This window comes from Mustela lutreola, chromosome 15 (genome assembly GCF_030435805.1).
Source record: "Mustela lutreola isolate mMusLut2 chromosome 15, mMusLut2.pri, whole genome shotgun sequence".
Taxonomy (NCBI): Eukaryota; Metazoa; Chordata; class Mammalia; order Carnivora; family Mustelidae; genus Mustela; species Mustela lutreola.
Genome location: NC_081304.1, coordinates 48670907 through 48688231, shown reverse-complemented (window position 1 = coordinate 48688231; position 17325 = coordinate 48670907). Strand labels below are relative to the sequence as shown.

Sequence of the window (17325 nt, the reverse complement as noted above, 5' to 3'; positions counted from 1 at the left end):
GGATGTGTAGAGTAAGCCAAGGGGGAGGACTGAGCCCTAGGACCAGCAGTCCCTGGTGGCTACAGGGGGATGAGCAGGAGGGGTAGGAGGAGAGCCAAGAGGGCAAGACACAGAGGCCCTTGTCCCCAGGCCTATGACTTGGGTAACTCATTTGACCTCTCTCCCCCATGGTGAATCCCAGAGCCAGAACACTCCCTATGGAGAGCCGGGGGCACATGTCACTGTGGCCTGTGGCCCCTGCCCCAGGACATGTCCCGCAGATCCTCTGTCTGCCTGTGCTGCTTTCCCCCATCTTCCGGGTCCTTCCCTAATTTCCCTTAACCTCAGAATACTTGGAAAAGGCCTTGAAGAAGGAAGCCATTCTTGCGCACACAGTCTTACTGGGGGCTGTCCACACCCCAGCCATGCCAGAGGGGCTGCAGGATGGCAGAGGCCGGCGTGGCCGGGAGGGCCTGAACATGCCCCGGGAACAGTGCTGCTCCCCGTTCCCCCCTCAGAAAGAGCTGGCAGAGAGCAAGCACCAGTATAGCATCGACGAGCTGAAGCACCGAGAGAACCTGATTCAGGCCCGGCTGGATGATGAGCTAGCCTGGCAGGTGGAGCTGGAGAAGCACAAGGTACTCTGCTGGGGGAGGGGGGACTGCCACCTGCCTCCTGTCTCCTGCCTCCCTCTGCCCTGGCTCCAGGATGCTGGCCACGGCTCATGGGCCTGATGTGATGAACGTCTGCAGGGTCCAGGCCCCGAAAACTTGTCTTGACAGAGAACGTATGCCGGGCTGCCTCTCCTCGCTCCCATGGAGAGTGTCTGTCATCCACAGGCCAGCGCCCTGTCCCCACCTTGCTCTGCTTGCCACCTGCCCCTGGAGCCAGCTCCAGCTCGACCTGGACTCCACCTGCCTCATCTCCTCACTGGCAGCCCGGGTTCCAGCCTGAGGGCTGGGGAAAGGAGCTGATAGACCAGTTCCTTTTCTTAAACCCATTGGGTAGTTCCCTGGCAGCCAGGAAGGTTTGAGTCCTTCCTCAGCACAGCCCCAGGCCCGTTCCTCCAGCCATACTGAGCCATGTGCCACCTTCAGTTGATGCCTCAGGACCTTTGCACGTGCTAGCCTCTGGCCCAGCATGCCCTTCCCTGCCTTCTTTGATGGCTGAAGCCCCAGAGGAGCATCCCCTCCTCCACTCTCCACACTGTGTCCAGTGACCCTGGTGACCAGGGCGGGGCCTGGCCCACTAAGCCCTCGCCAGGGCCTGTGAGATGAGTTTGAGTCCTCCAAGCCCTCTGTTTCTGACCATAGGCCGCGTTCGTCGAGCACCTGAATGGCTCCTTCCTGTTTGACAGCATGTACACCGAGGACGTAGAAGGCAACAAGCTGGCCTACCTGCCTGGCGTTGGCGAGCTCCTGCAGGGATATCCTTCCAAGTTCATGGCCGCCGCCTCTGACAGAACCTGGGCCCCACACCGCCAAGGGGCAGGTCCCCTTCTGCTCAGCCTGGGGGAAGGGCTGTCTAGATTTCAGGGGACACACTGAGTCTCTCACTGGCATGGCACAGGGTCTGCTGTGCTCCGCAAGCCAGGTTGTCCAAGAGAGAAAATTGAAGAGTGTGTCTGTGGCACTAAGCCACAGGACCTGTTTTTAGTTGCTTCTGCTGTGTGCTTTGCATACCAAGTTTATAATTTCCCAGCTGCCCACTGGATGGGTCCTGTGATGAATCCCATTTTATAGTCGGGAAAGCTAGACTTGGAAAGGGTGATTTGTCCAAGGTCATGCAGTTAGAAGCTGGGATTCAAGCCCTTGTCAATGGGGCTAAGAGCCTGCATCATTTCCATGCACACAAGTGTGTGTGGAGCCCAGAGAATGTGACTGGCACTTGTCATCATGGCTACGGGCAAGATAATGGCACCATCACTGGGTAGAAAGAAACTCTCTCTTAAAAACCCAGCATTTTAGAAAGGGTGAGGCTAAGCAGAAGGTGACAGATGGTTTCCCAGCTGGGCTGTACCGTCCATCAGCTAGGTGAGCTGGGCCAGCTGGGCTCCCATCTGGGCTGTTGAGCCTGCCTGACCTCTGACCTCAAGGACTCCATGCTGCAGGTGAGGACGCTGAGGCCCGGGGCCAGGTGAAGCAGCTGGGCAGGGAGAAGCAGCAGCAGAGCTGGGCCTTGAACCTGGATCTCTCTGCTTCAAGCCTGTAGTTCCCTGACCTCTGCAGGCTCCCTCAGCCCGCCTGCAGCAGGTGAGCACAAAGACAGGCCTCCAACAAAGCTGCCCCCTGGAAAACACACCAGAAGACAGAGCTACACACCACTCAGCTCCCTGGCTGGGGCTGGCTCCCCCTGGGCTCCCGGCCCTTTGAGGTCCCCCTCTCTTCTGCTCTGTGTTCCCCACCCCCCCATCCCATGGCCCCTGCTTCCTTTCCTGAGGCCAGTCCCATTCCTGAATCCTTCAGGTTGGAGACAGAAATGCCCTAGCACCACGGTAGACTCCGAATGTCAACTCCCACCTCCGTGCCAGGAGCTACCACCACCTCCATCTTACACCCCGCCGGCAACCTTGCCCCCAAGACAGCCAGCCACTCTCCTTAGCAGCCACTCACCTATAAGGACAAATTCGTCATCATCTGCCTGAACATTTTTGAATATGGCCTGAAACAGCAGGAGAAGCGGAAATTGGAGCTTGACACCTTCAATGAGTGTGTCAAGGAGGCCATCCAGGAAAACCAGGAGCAGGGCAAACACAGGATTGCCGAGTTCGAGGAGAAGCACTTGCTGGTAGGCTCTGCCCCGCCCTGTCCTCCCCCTGCCTTCTGCTCCAGATGCTGACCCCACCCCTCGGCCTGGCCCCACTGCTGGGGATACACACCATCTACCTCTGACGACCCCTATGACCCATGGTCATTGTCCCCATTTGCCAGCAGTCACACAACTCAGTGGCAGAGGCAAGTTTGGCCTTCCACTGGCACCACCAGCCACAGCTCCATCAGCACGCCAGGGCTGAGCCCCGGGTGAGGCCTGTGGGCCTCCACCTAAAACACACCTGGGGTTCAAGGTAGAGTCCTCATTACTGTTAATAATGGTATTATTGTTGCCACTCCTGTTACAATGACAATACGACTGCTCTTTTGTTCATTCATTCATTTAGCAGACATTTTCTGAGCCCCATCCCAGTGCCTAGTCCTGGGAAGCTGGCCCCTTCTGGACATGGTTCCTGCCCTTAGCGAACTCCCAGCTAGCACAGGGTGCAGACCCAGGCCCTCCCCACTGTAGCAGGGAGCCAGTAGGCTTGATCAGGCTGAGGCTCACAGGACAAAGAGAAATGGGCCGGGGATGGTGGAGGAAGGGCATCCCAGCTGAGGAAGCAGGCCCAGCTGGGTGTTTTGGACCTGCTGATCCCAGGCCACTTGGCCGAGCCCAAGCATTGGCCATGTGTGCTTGGTGGGACATGTTTCTTTTAGTCAGTATTGGAATTATTTTAGAGAGCGAGCCAGCACACACAAGTGTGTGTGGGGTGGAGGGGTGGAAGGAGAGGGAGGGAGAGAAGCTTAAGTAGTCTTCACGCCCACCAATACAGAGCCCCACGCTGGGTTCAATCTCACCACGCTGAGATCATAACCTGAGCAGAAGTCGAATCAGACATTTAACCAACTGAGCCACCCAGGCACCCCTAGTTAGCATTATTTTTATTTATTTATTTTTATTTTAGAAGATTTATTTATTTTCCTGAGAGAGTGTGTGCGCACAAACACAAGCAGGGGAGCAGCAGGCAGAGGGAGAGGGACAAGCAGACTCCCCTCTGAGCTGGGAGCCCAATGTGGGGCTTGATGTCAGGACCCCAGGATCATGACCCAAGCCAAAGGCAGCCGGTTAACCAACTGAACCACCCAGGCACCCCTAGTTAGCATTATTTTTAAAGACCAATTCTTGTTCTAAATCACAGATCTTCCCGAGTCTCTAAAAGTTATGGACATTCCTTTTCCTCTGAAAACTGTCCATGCAGTGATGCCTGGGTGGCTCAGTTGGTTAAGCGGCTGCCTTTGGCTCAGGTCAGGATATGTCCGGGGATGGAGCCCTGCATCAGGCTCCCTGCTCAATGGGGAGTCTGCTTCTCCCTTTTCCTCTGCCCTCTCATGCTCTCTCTTGCTCACTCTCTCTCTCTAAATACGTTTTTTAAAAATTATTAAAGGGGCGCCTGGGTGGCTCAGTGGGTTAAGCCTCTGCCTTCAGCTCAAGTCATGATCTTAGGGTCCTGGGATCAAGCCCCACATCAGGCTCCCTGCTCACCAGGAAGCCTGCTTCCTCCTCTCTCTCTCTCTCTCTCTGCCTGCCCCTCTGCCTACTTGTGATCTCTGTCTGTCAAATAAATAAAACCTTTTAAAAAATTATTTAAAAAAAATTGTCCCCGCACACCAAGTCTGTGAGCACTTGCCTGCAACATCAGGGGCTTGAAGGAACCCAGGGAGCCACTCCTGGTTGGGAACTCTTAAAGTCAAGCAAAACCCCCTGATAAAGGTACGTTCAGACATAAGGGGGCTGGCGATGGGCTCCTGAATGCTTGCCTGCCCTCCTCACCTCCTTGCTCTACCGTCCATGTTCTTATATGGTTGGCCTCGCCAATAACCTCACATTCCATGTGATTTAAGCCTCGAGACCCTCCTCCTCAGTGTATGGGGAGAGTGTTACTGCGTTCAACCCCAAGTACAAGCCTGGCAGCAGAGGAACACATTTGGCTCACGTGTGTGTTTTGTTTGGCCTGCAGAGGGTTTTAAAACGTTTTGAATATTCTGCTGACATTCCAAACGGGAAGATTTCACAGAAAAATTGTGGTTGCCAGCTTCTCTGGAGACAGTTGTCAGCAGGGCCTCAGTGGCTGTTGTCCCCTCTGGACAAGCCACATTTCCAGGCCCCCCTGTCCCTGTCCTGCATATCCTCCCTGACATTTCTCTGGTTCCCGAAGCCACTGGATTTGGGAGGTCTGGATGCCAGCCAGCTGGCTCCTCCGGAAGCCCAGGCCTGGGCCGCCCTCTCCTGTGGAAGACGACATGGGCCAGGCTACTTTCAGTGCTCCTGCTGGCGCCAAGCCTGACTCCCTGGTGTCCAGGGTGAAGGTCTTCCGAGCACGCCAGCTCCCCCTGCTTCTAAGGCACGGGTCCCCACGGCCCCCATCATGGCAACACCAGCAAAGTCCGCCTGGGATGGGCAAACTACCTTTAGCACTCCTTTCCTAGAACCGAGAGCAGTGGTGTCATGCAGCCGGCACACCAGACTCTGCAGGGACGCGGCAAGGGGCAGATGTCCCCACCCAGCAATGGGATTTTCCCAAGCTCCCCAGGTTCCTCCCATGTTCAGCCCAAGCTGAGCCCCCTTGCTAGCTTAGAAGCTCACTGGACTCCATGAGCCTGAGACCCCGGCCTGGGAGTTTCCTCACAGGACCTCTCTGAGCTTGTTCTGTCCTCCCTTCACCCACCCCCCCCCACAAGCCCAGAGCTCTCCCAGTGCCCAGTGGGGCACAGCTTGGGGTCAACGGGCAGGTGGACAGAGTGCTCATGTGGCCCCCTCGCTGGTGACCCTCTGCTAGCCCCCATATCCTCATTAGAGAAATAGGGGTAACTGCCTCCTGGAACTATGGTGGGGAGACCAGCGGAGAGTCAGGGCGGAACTGTGACCAGCACTCAGGGCAGTCGAGAGTCAGGACACATAGGACATTCGCAGTTCGGACGGGCGCAGAATGACTACTGTAGACGGGCAAGTGCCGGCGTTGGCCTCCAGTTGCTGTGTGCGCATGCGTGCGTGTGCGTCCGTGCACCATGCAGAATGAAAGTGTAGCGTGCGCTGTGTTCTGCACTTTATGCACTGTTCTGCCTCTTAGAGATCCTTCCAAAACTTGAGTTGTTTCCTTTTTTTTAATAGTTATAAAATCTCTCATTGCATGGATGAGCCGTGATTAAGCCAGCCCTATTGACGGACAGTTCATTTTTTTCCGATCTTTTCCCGCCAGTGTCGCAGTGGGTAAATCGGTGCAGGTTTCATCTGTAGGACGAGGTCCTGGAAGTAGAACTGTGCGTGGCTACCTCTGCTGGTTTTGGCTCAGGTGCGCTCCACGGAAGCTGTAGGAAGCCTGCCTGCTCCTTGTCAGACCACTGTTCCCAGGCTTCTTGTCTTTGCCAATCTGGCACACTTGGGGTGTGTTTTTTTCTCTTAAGTGAGGGTAAACATTGCATGTTTCATAACCATTTGTACTTCTTATTCTGTGAACTCTTTGTTCTTACAATATGTCCTAACTCATTTTTTTCTATTTTGTTTTTTGTCTATATCTCCCTTTAAAAAAAAAAAATCATTACTTTATAGGAGCTCTTTATAGACTGAGAAGTTAGCCCTGGGTCAGTGCAATGACTTGCAAATATATTTCCCACTTTGTGGTTCTTCTTGTCATTTTTCTGTCTGTGGTGCTTTTGCCATTCAGAATTTCCTTTTAAAAAAAATATTTTATTTATTTATTTGACAGAAAGAGATCACAAGTAGGCACAGAGAGGGGCGGGGAAGCAGGCTCCCCGCTGAGCAGAGAGCCTGATGTGGGGATCGATCCCAGGACCCTGAGATCATTACCTGAGCCGAAGGCAGAGGCTTAACCCACTGTGGCACCCCTGCCATTCAGAATTTCTAAAATGTTCATGTAGTATAACATATCAAGTTTGTTTTTTTGGTTATACTTAAAAGGGACTTTTCCACTCTGAAATTATTTATAAAAACACACCCATGTTTCCTTCTAGGACTTTTATGGCTTTTCTTTATACATTTAGATCTTCACTCTGAGGGCAATTTGTTTTTATGTAAGTTTCAGGGTAGGGATTGAATCTGATTTTTCTCCATACAGGGTAGCCATTATTATAAATATCATTCATCACATTGAATTGTGCCACGTTCCTCTTTCTTCCTTTCCAACTAATACTATATAGCAACAGAAACAAGTTGACGATGCATCTGGTGGCCAAGTCCCCAGGACGTTTGTTAGTGATTGAAACCCAGGGTGCTTTCCAGCCTGTGAGCATTCTCTCATTCCAAACAGTCCAGCTCTGGGGTGCTCTGTGGGCCCAACTGGTTTCCTAAGGACTGGACCTTTTTCCAGTGTGTCTCCCTACCTCTGCCTGCTGTAGACCTTTTATTGGAGACTCTGTTCGCCAAGCCCCTGCTATGAGTCAAGAGCTCACATATACTACCTAATCCCCAGGACTTTGTGACACACACACTTCTCACCCCCTTTACATGAGGAAACCAAAGCTTCGAGAATGAAGGGTGCACACTCGAGGTCACACTTCTAATAAGTGACCCAGACAGGACTCAAGTTCAGGTTCACTTGATTCTGAAACCATTGCTCCTCTCACCTAGCCCAGCCATCTCTAGTGAAAACCAGAACTAATGTGGATTGAGCCCTCACTAACCAGTGCTAGCATCTGCTCTAACCACCTCCAGGCAAAGGGAGTTTAAGTAGCTTCCACAAGCCCATGAAGCTGACAAGTGACTCGCTGACACTTGAACTTGGACAGTCCAAACCCAGGGTCTAAGTTCTTAGCCACAAAGCCAACCGTTGCCTGTCATTAACTAATTACACGGGGTCATGGATTCCTAAAGCACAGGCTTTTGTTTCTAGAGTCTAAATGCCATTCGAGAGGAGTCCGACCTGACCAATATCGAGGTGAGGATAGTGGAATATGGCGAGGACATCACAGAGCTGTTCAACGTGCTCATGACGCTGGAGATGCAGTTGGTAGAGCAGCTGGAGGTGAGGCCGGGCCCCCGGGAAACAGAACACAGTAATTCAGCTGCAAAACGGCACTCGAGCCAGAGCCTTCCTGGGGCCTTCCTTTGCTGGAAACGCCCGTGTGACTGAGTACGGCTGACTAAAGCCTTCTTCGCTCATCAGGCCTGTGTTTGCTTTAATATATTTCAGTCATTCAGAGCGTAAGTGATTCTTGTGCCGCATGAGAGGTTAGCTCATTCCTCAGGAATGTACCCTTATCCTGGAAGAATCCAGAGCCTCAGCGGGGAGAGGGTTTTTTTTATTAGACCCAAGCAGCTGTCTGGGTGCTTGAAAAACAAAGTGCCCCCCCGCCCCTGCGCTAGGACGGAACAAAGCCTCCTCCGCATTGCGGCCTGCGTTTGCTGCATTTCAGGGTTGGGCGATGAGCCTGCAATTCAATACTAAGTTGGGGAAGCCCAGAGCACCGCTCGCTAGAATTTCTTACAGCCCTGGTGACTCGTGTGTTCACAAAGCAGGCGAGGCTGGGAGTCTGAAGGGCTGTGATGAATTGAACCTCATTGGAGGCTGCTGTGGCTGGGCCAAGAGATAGCGTCTAATCAATCCCTCACATGTCAAGTGACAGCTCAGACATGGATAGATCTCCCCGTCACAGCACATGGCAGATGCTGGCTTCCTGCTGGCGAAGGCTTGAGCGCAGCAGAAGGCCACTCAAGGAGCATTGGGGAGGCTCAGGCAGCGGCTCCCGACCTCTCCCTGAGGGGACAGCCCCTTTCCGACACCCAGAAGTTCCCCAGAACCTGTGCGTGCATGCTCTGGCATACTGGTATCACCAGCAGCCCGAAAGCTGTCAGGTGCACTCCTGCTTTTCAACGACTCAATGTTTATTCATTACGACCGTGTTTACACACGTTGCAAAAATGTGCAGCTCGGTCTGGAGACAGTCCTCAGACTCGGGTAGACTCCCGGTGCCCTCGGCACCCCTGCGGCCCCGGGGAGTCTGTAGTCGATCTGGGGCATGACCCGTCCTGGGGGGATGGTCACAGGAGAGCAGGCCTTACCAGCACATCTCCCATGGTTCTCTCACTCAAGTCCCATTTAGGCCCTGGGTTTCCAGCTCAGTGCTGGGATGCAGCAATGGGGGGGGGTGCATCGGGGGAAGGTAGAAGCCAGACACGCAGCTGTATGCTTCTGGTGAGAGGTCAGGGGTCACAGCCAGCATTAGTGAGGCACCTTGCAAGGCATTTCATGTGAAGTAACTCCTTTAAATTTCAACACAATTCCACAAGACAGGTATTACAAAGAAAACCCATTTCATAGATGAGGATGTTGAGGCCCCAGGAAGTTAGACACAGTGCTGGAGCTGGAATAGTGACCCAAGCAGCAGTCTGGCTCTTAGCGACTTTCTCCCCTGTTTCTCTGGAGGTGATGGACAGATGCCACCGAGAGGCCCAGAGGAAGGGGGTTAGCTCCATGTGTGTATGTGAGGGTTGTGGGGGGGAAAGACCAGGATGAGCATTCCTGACAGAGGGACCAGCACGTGCAAAGACCTAAAGAAAGCTTTGCATTAAACTTTCAGGGGATGGTGAGTAAGCTGAAGTGGCTGGAGAGGAACACAGCTGTGAGAAAGAGGTCAGGAGAGGGGCCCAGTTTGTAGACCTCTACCTGGGAAGGTCAAGGTAGTTGGTCTTTACCCTGAAGGTCTGGGATTGGAGGAGTCACCTGCTAAGTTTTACAGATCAGCCTTTTGCTCTGATGCCAGGTCAGTCGAGTTCATGTCTAAATATTCATGTTAACTGTGTTCTCTGTCATTTCCAGGAGACCATAAACATGTTTGAAAGGAACATCATGGACTTGGTGGCACTCTTTATTGAAAATGTCCAGAGCCTATATCCTTTCCTTGATGACCCCCATGGGGAGGTGCTCCTGGCCCCCATCAGTGCTCCTCCTGCCTCCAGGGGAACCAGAGGAGGGGCACTTGCATTTTTTTTTTTTTTTAAGATTTTATTCATTTATTTCAGAGAGAGAGCAGGAGCAGGGTGAGGGAGGACCAGAGGGAGAAGAAGCATACTCCCCACTGAGCAGGGAACATGACACGGGGCTCTGTCCCAGGAATCATGGAATCATGACCTGAGTCACCCAAGCACGCTGGCGCTGGTATTTTTAATAAAAGGCAGAGAAGAGTACAGCTCTTTCATGAACTAAGCAATATGCAAGTAAGTGTAGTCCCCTTCTAGGTGGCCACCTTTGGGTCACACCTATCCCCCCACCGCCACTGCCACCAGTGCCCTAAATAGGTTGGCAGAGATAGTGAAAAGTCAGCATTTTATAGTCGTATTTCACTCTTTACCAGAAATACCTGAGCCCCAGTTTCATGTACAGAAAGATCTCTGCTTGCATCAGGGTGCCATCAAGCCCACCACAGGATAACATTTAGTGGGACTCTCCACCTTTGAGATTAGAGGAATGTAAAACCTCCCATTTCTCACCAAGGAAGAAGCTTGACTTCAAAAGATGGAGATTTTGGGCACCTGGATGGCTCAGTGGGTTAAAGTCTCTGCTTTAGGCTCAGGTCATGATCCCAGGGTCCTGGGATCAAACCCCACTTTGGGCTCTCTGCTCAGCAGGGAGCCTGCTTCCTCTTCTCTCTCTCTGTCTGCCTCTCTGCCTGTGATCTCTGTCTGTCAAATAAATAAATAAAATCTTAATAACAACAACAAAAAAGATGGAGATTTGGCAACCATTTGGAATGTTAAAGAATGTTCTGCAGGGTCTGAGGGAGTTTCCCTGACCCTCAGAACAATGGTGCCTTGTTAGAGTAAAGGTTTGGATGCCTAGCCGAGTTGCTGCAGGGGGCCTGTTTTGCAGTAGAAGCCCTGGCATATTTGTTCTCAGATGAGTGATGTTCACAGGGGGACCGCACCCCAGAATCCCTGCCTGCCTCCTGTGTTGCGAGTACACACGCCCTGGGAGTGGGGCCACACCCACGTTGCAGACACTGACAAATCCTTTATAATGAGATTGTCAGGTTAAATGTCAGGATTAGGAGCCAGTGTTTCAGGCATGACCAACCCTTCTGCTACCTGAATTCAGGGCACTGCCATGGGGAATGATGTGCCGCACAAACTGCTGTGCCCTACCCCAGAAGTAACCTCCTGGTTCTGCCTTCCTGGGCCTACAGTCCTGCAAGGAGACAGAAGTTAGGGAGGCAGGAAGTAAGCAGAGGCTGGGGGCCCGGAAGCCTCCCTGAGGGCCCCTGAGTGTGGGCCAGAAGTACAAGGCAGAAAAGTGGGGAGGACATTCCAGGCAGAAGAGGCAGCCTGTGCAAAGGCCCTGAGGCTCTGAGAGAGATTCAGTTCCAAGAGAGGCGGCGATAGAGTGGGAAGCTCCTGGAGAGCCATGAGCATGGGAAGGATGAGGTTGTCTAGCTACATGGTTAAGAGCTCACTGGCTGCTGTGGGGGAAAGGGCTAGAATGGGGAGACCAGAACTTGGCTTGCCCCGTCCAGTCCAGAAGTGGTGGGAGGGAGAGATAGGGAAGATAGAGGAGTTCTGAGGAGACCCAGCACCAAGAGGCAGTAGTGATGACTGCGTGAGTGTGTGTGTGTTCTATGTTTGTTTTGGCACGGGGATTTCATGCATGTGTAGGACCGGCTGTGAAGGTGGTGAAGAACCGGCACCTCCAGGGGTGCCCTTCCACCTGGCAAAGTCTGTTCTTGTCTGGAGGAAATGGCCCGGCCCTCTGCGGGTCTGCAGAGGTGCCTGGCCTGCTCCGCCTCCGGCCTTTGCTTAACTTGACTGCACGATGGCCCAGTGCCGGGACCTGGAGAACCACCACCACGAGAAGCTCCTGGAGATCTCCATCAATACTCTGGAGAAGATTCTAAAGGGCGAGCTGGACGAAGACCTGCCAGATAACTTGCGCGCAGTGAGCACTGTGGGCGGGGCTCGGGTCTGGTGGGCGGGGCCGAGGGCAGTGGGTGGGGTTGGGCGCGAGGCGGGCCCAACTCGAGTAAGGTCAGCTTGGGAGCCAGACCCGCAGCCACAGCGCCGACCCCTTGCCATCTGTGGCTCCCTAAGCCTTCAATCCTGCTAGAGCCTGTTTCCTCACCTGCAAAAGGGACCATAACGATAACTTTGCAGGGTGGTTGGCCGATAAGTAGGCCAGCAAATAAAACACCTGGTGGGCACTCAGTGCAGAGCAGCTAAAGAGGAGCTCATGATAGTTAAATGCTTTCAACTTGCCAACAAGTTGGTTTCCAGAAGGTCATTTCTGGGGGGCTTCTGGAAGTTTCTGAGAGAGGCAGTTGCAGCTAGAGGTAAAGTTCTGAGGTTTCACAGGCAGGTCTTCCTCACCCTTGGGTCTGGTGGGCCACACTACTAGGTGTTGGAAGGCCCAGGCACCATCTCTGAGCTGCCTTCTGCTGCCTGTCCAATGATGGGCAGTCCCGCATCAGCTGTTAGCCTGAGCACCTGAGCTCACCCGGGAGGCTGTCCGGGTCTTGTGTTGGGGTCCAGTGGCTGCTCTGTGTTACGTCTGTGGGAGGGACACAGACAAGATCCTTGTCGGGAGCCTGCTTTCTTTCCTTTATCATTCATCTCACTCCCCGTTTCTCAGCTTCTTTCACCTCCATGGTAGTTTCCTACAGGGTGTTCTCCACACAGCAGCCAGAGATCCTTAGAAAACCCAAACCTCACCATTCTGTGCTTGTGCACCGCACATGGTAATGGCCTCCCATGAGCCTTGGAACAAGCACTTCACTTTACCATAGTCCACCAGACCCTCGTGCCTGGCCTGCCTGCCTCAGCCCCCTCGCCCCTCACCCAGCCTCAGAGCCATTCTGCAAGCTCCCAGGCTTGTTCCCTTCATTCGATAGTCTACCCGGCAGACATGCCCTTCCCTCAGGCCTCTGGGTGTCTGGCTTGTCCTCATTCAGCTCTCTGCTCCAACGGCAGCTCCTCGGAGAGGCCTTCCCGCATCGCTTTCCTGGAAAGCCACTCACTGTCTATCACACACTCTGTTTATTGCTGTCACAGCCCTTATCATGGGTTCAGGCTATGTGTGTGTGTGTGTGGATTTGCTTATGTGACTATTCACTGTGAATCCAGACTCACGGGGAAGGCAGGGATGGACTCTTCACCGCCATGTCCCTTGCGCCACATAGGCACAGCCCAGTAGAAGTACCCTGAGTTCTTGAAGCCGTGCTTTGTCAGATACTGGCTAAGTTCCGTGGAAGGGACAAGCAGTCTGACTCCCACAGCTTCGGGGGTGGGGAAGGCTGAGACAGACGCCTGGGGCAGCAGCATGCAGGCAGGCCTGCCATGTTGCTGGCCCTCCCTCCCTAAATCCCTGCCATATGCTGCTGCCGACCAGACCCAAGGAGATGTCACTTCCCCTGAGCCCTAAAATAAGGCCGCCTGCAAGAGCCCACTCTGTTATCCCCCAGGGGTACCACTGAGGGGTCACGGAGCTCCCTCGCCACACGCCTCCCAGGTGCGTGACACTCAGTGGGCACAGGACTGAAACATCCCTTCCTAATAACTGGGACACAGAAAAATACGGGCCCCGAAACTCAGCTGTAGACAAGCAAGCTGGACTGGTGCTTCCAGTGGCCAGCCCTCTCTCCTGCCAGGATGACTCTGCCTGGTGCCATGTGACACCTGTTCCTGTGGTTCCAGGAATGCTCAGTACCTGCCGACTAAGTGGGGGCTGGCCACCGTGGCCAGTGACAGGGAGCTCCGCTCACTGTCGGGTTACAGAAGCCTGAGGCTCACCTAGGATCTTCTTTATGTCCCCAAAGAATCCTACAAAAGTGGCATTGTTATCATTCACAGTTTATGGATGGGAAAACTGGGTAAGACTGCGACTCAGCTCAGTTTGGTAAGCCGCAAAAAGTGACCGTGCTTGGGAGGACCAGAGTCTGGAATCAACTCCAGCCTGAGATGGTAGACACTCCCTGTGGATTACATACAGGCTGGCGTTCTGGGTTTGCCGGTAGCCCCAGGCACTAGGGTAAATGGGGCTCTGCCTTGGGCTTGCCAGCAGGACTACTTGTCGAGTGCCATCATTGAGGCCTCATGGGGCGGGCGGTAGAGTCTCCTGGACGCCTGCCCTCTGCAGCCAGGGTGAGCTCTGTCTTTTGGGGAATGCCTGCAATCGCATCGAGAGACAGCCCCAGGACCTTGATACTGTGGCTTAGGTCTCCTTAGCTAGTTTTTGTTGTTGTTGTTGTTGTTTTGAGTAGGCTCCATGCCCAGCGTGGAGCCCAACACAGGACTTGAACTTGAGACCCAAGCTGAGCTCAAGAGTCAGACGCTTAACCAACAGAGCCACCCAGACGCCCTGAGTTCTCCTTATATTTAAGCAACAAAATGGTGCATGTTGCTCTCAGTGGAGGAAAGGATGCCCTGACTGTAAGAAGTAATTTTAACAACAAAGAGCTGGCATTTCCTGAGGGCCTCCAGAGGGCCAGCCGTCTGAGAAACACCAGACACGTATTTGTTCTTTTAATTTTCACATCCACGCAGTAAAATCCTACCATCATGGTCCCCTTTTACAGATGAGAAACCTGAGGCACAAAGACGAGGGTAACCCGAACAAAGACACACAGCGTGTAAGTGGCAGAGCTGTGATTGAACATAGGCAGTTTGACTCAGAGCCTGTGGCAAGACAGGGATGTCCAGATGCGTGAATAGGGCCCCCAGTGAAGGAAAAAACCAGGTTTCTCTTATCTAATCATCAAGGAGCAGATCGTGATAAAAATGTCTCAAAGAGGAGACTGTTTATCTCTTTAAAACTCCTCTCATTCAGTCCAGTGATTGTGATCTGCTCTCATCACTGTTCTGGCCAAAGTTGTCTTTTTAAGTCCTTGGGTGCTCTGGAAGGAAAAGCAGAAGGCAGGTGCTCAAGGAAGAAGCTGGGAGCTGCCAGGGAGGGAGGGGACGGGAGCGGCGCTGGCAGCCATAGCCACTGGTGGCAAGGTCAGTGTGCCGGCCAGCCTGCCACCAGTCCCCTCCACTGTGTCCAAGGGCAGTGAGCCTGGTGCTGTGACAAGCTGCTGCCACATGCAGAGGGCCAAGGAGGTCAGACTTGCTCCCGGGATGCTCTGAGCATCCATGTGAGCATCCAGCAGCAGTGGCAGGGCCCCCACTCAGCCCCAGGCCACAGAGAGAACCTGTGATTCCCCAGACACTGTGCTCAAGTGATAAAAGTCGTGTCTCCTCCCTCCGCCTGCAAGAAGTTGCTTTGAAACAAATGCGTCTTAAGGGGTGTGTCTTCACCTCCAAGCCTGAAGCTCAGGGGCAGGCAGGTTGTACACACCTTAGAGCCCTTCCCAGACTCTGGCCTGGCCCCTCTTGCACACAGGAAGATCTCCATGACTTCTTGCCATTTCTCCCACGCTGTGCTACCATCAGCTGCGTCAGCCAGCCTGCCTTCCCTGCAAGAAGTTCTGTGGAAACCCATCACCCCACATGGTACTCATAGCCATTTCTCTGAAAAGAAGGCTGTGGCCATAGAAACTGGCAAATCAAGAGAGAGAAAGTTAAAAGAATTTCTAGTTTCCAGAGCCTTCTCTGGTTTGTGGCCTGTAAAATTCAAAAGGGGCTTAGGCTTCCCCAAATGTATTTAGCCCAAAGAAAACATTTTTGGGTTTTTTTTTTTTTTTTTGCAGATATATTAGTATCTCAAGATCGCACAGAACATATTTTAGAGACTATTAAGTGAACCACTACTATATTAAAGGAAAAAACCAAGTATTTATCTACAGTCCTCTCAACAACAGAGAACAGTCATGTCCTTTGCCTTTCCTCAAAAGCATAAGCACACTTGCTAAGTGCTCCGGCAGCCTTGCCCTGTTCTGGGAAATGATTCCACTTGATTTCCAACTGTCCCAGCTACCTGACAGCCATAGTATAGACAACTAGAACCAGCCCGCCAGGCCTGGTAGAGGGTGGGCATTCTCAGCAACTTTTTACAAGGCAAAAAAAGTCAGGAACAAGAAGGCAGGAGACCCCAAGTATAATCCGAGTGCAAGTGGGTTAACGTGAGGGGCGATGGAGAGACAAGGCGGGGCGAGCAGCCACGGATACACAGGGCCTTCTGTCCTCAGAGGAGACCCGAGACCCTCAGCCAGCCTCACGCTTCCCACCTGGCCGGCAGCAAGAGAGAACCACTGTGGGAGCAGACAGAGCTCACCTCTGAACACCCCACCGCATCCTCCCTGAAGGAAACACATTCCCAACTAGTCTGGTACTCAGTCAAAGTCAGTGCCTTGGTGGGCCCCCTCCCATAGCGCTTGTCACAGCTGGGGTCTGGGAGGAGGTGTCCTTGGAAGATGAGCTGTAAGAAGGACACAAAGGTGGTGCTGCCCTGGCCGCCGGGCAGCTGCCTCCACCAGCCAGGGGACGCTTGGCTGGTTCCCTTTCTCCTCAGCTCTGACCGCGTACCCAAGGGCAAAGAACACGACACGAACGCTCATTTGATCTTTCTTCCTCACCAGCTTTTTGTCGACAAAGACACCATTGTTAATGCTGTTGGGGCGTCACATGACATCCATCTCCTAAAGATCGACAATCGAGAAGACGAGCTGGTGACCAAGACCAACTCTTGGTGTGCACACTTAGTGGACACGGTGAGTGGGTGGTACCCTGGTCTAGAAGGGTCTAGGAGGCTGCATCCGTTTCTCCAGCTATAAGCGGAGAGAAAGTAGCCATCTTCCCCTGGGAGCATATACTCTGGGCAACACGAAATACAGTCAAATTAAGGATGGTAGAATTCCGTACTGAAGACAGACTCTAGAACCCACACGCCAACCCACCCTAACTCCTGCCTCAAAGCAGAGATGAGCAGAATGGAGAGACTTTAAAGTAAACGAGGTATGCAACTGTGCAGATTTCAAAGAACACTTCTTTTTCCCCAGACTGTACTTAGGGAAAGAGTATCAGCAAATTCTATGACTTAAGGACTGGGCTTGGCTTCCCGCCCTAGATCCACAAGAATGAGATCATGAGGAACCGCAGGCGGGTGAAGGAGATCAATCAGTACATCGACCACATACAGAACGAGCTGGACAACCTGGAATGTGGTGATGTCATAGATTAGGCCACACCCACACTGTCCCTCGGAACCCAGCCGCAGGCCCTCGCGGCGCCCACACGCCATGCACATCCCTGACCATCTCGCAGGCGTTACTGGGAGTCTCTCAACCCACAGCCCCTCCCCCAGCACCATTTTTCCCCCCGCTTCCTGGGAAAACTTGCAAATGTAGAGAAAAATAAAGGACCACGTCATCTTTTCTCTATTCTTTTTTTTTTTTTTTTTTTTTTTTAAGATTTACGTAGTGATTTCAGAGAGACAGAGCATGAGCTGGGGGGGAAGAGCATAGGGAAAGGCAGAGAAACAGAAACTCCCACCCCGCCCACTGAGCACAGAGCCCAATGCGGGCTTCGAACTCACGACCCCAAGACATGACCTGAGCTACAACCAAGAGTTGGTTGCTTAACCAAGTGAGCCACCCAGGTGCTCCCATCTTTTCTGAATTCTTTTAAAAACAGCAACAGGGGCGCCTGGGTGACTCA

The 17325-nt window shown here is 53.1% G+C and overlaps 1 protein-coding gene across 2 annotated transcripts in view; it reads left to right on the top strand.

Moving 5' to 3' along the window:
* Positions 1–17048, top strand: part of DRC3 (dynein regulatory complex subunit 3) — a 31064-nt gene extending 14016 nt beyond the window's left edge. The window contains exons 6-13 of one of the 2 annotated variants that reach the window (XM_059150508.1): positions 498–617; positions 1293–1405; positions 2592–2766; positions 7640–7771; positions 9566–9636; positions 11551–11674; positions 16248–16379; positions 16736–17048. In XM_059150508.1, coding sequence (XP_059006491.1) covers positions 498–617; positions 1293–1405; positions 2592–2766; positions 7640–7771; positions 9566–9636; positions 11551–11674; positions 16248–16379; positions 16736–16849 — 981 coding nt within the window. In that variant the 3' untranslated portion in view covers positions 16850–17048. The other variant, XM_059150507.1, reaches the window with a different exon arrangement.
* Positions 17049–17325: the final 277 nt, after the last annotated feature.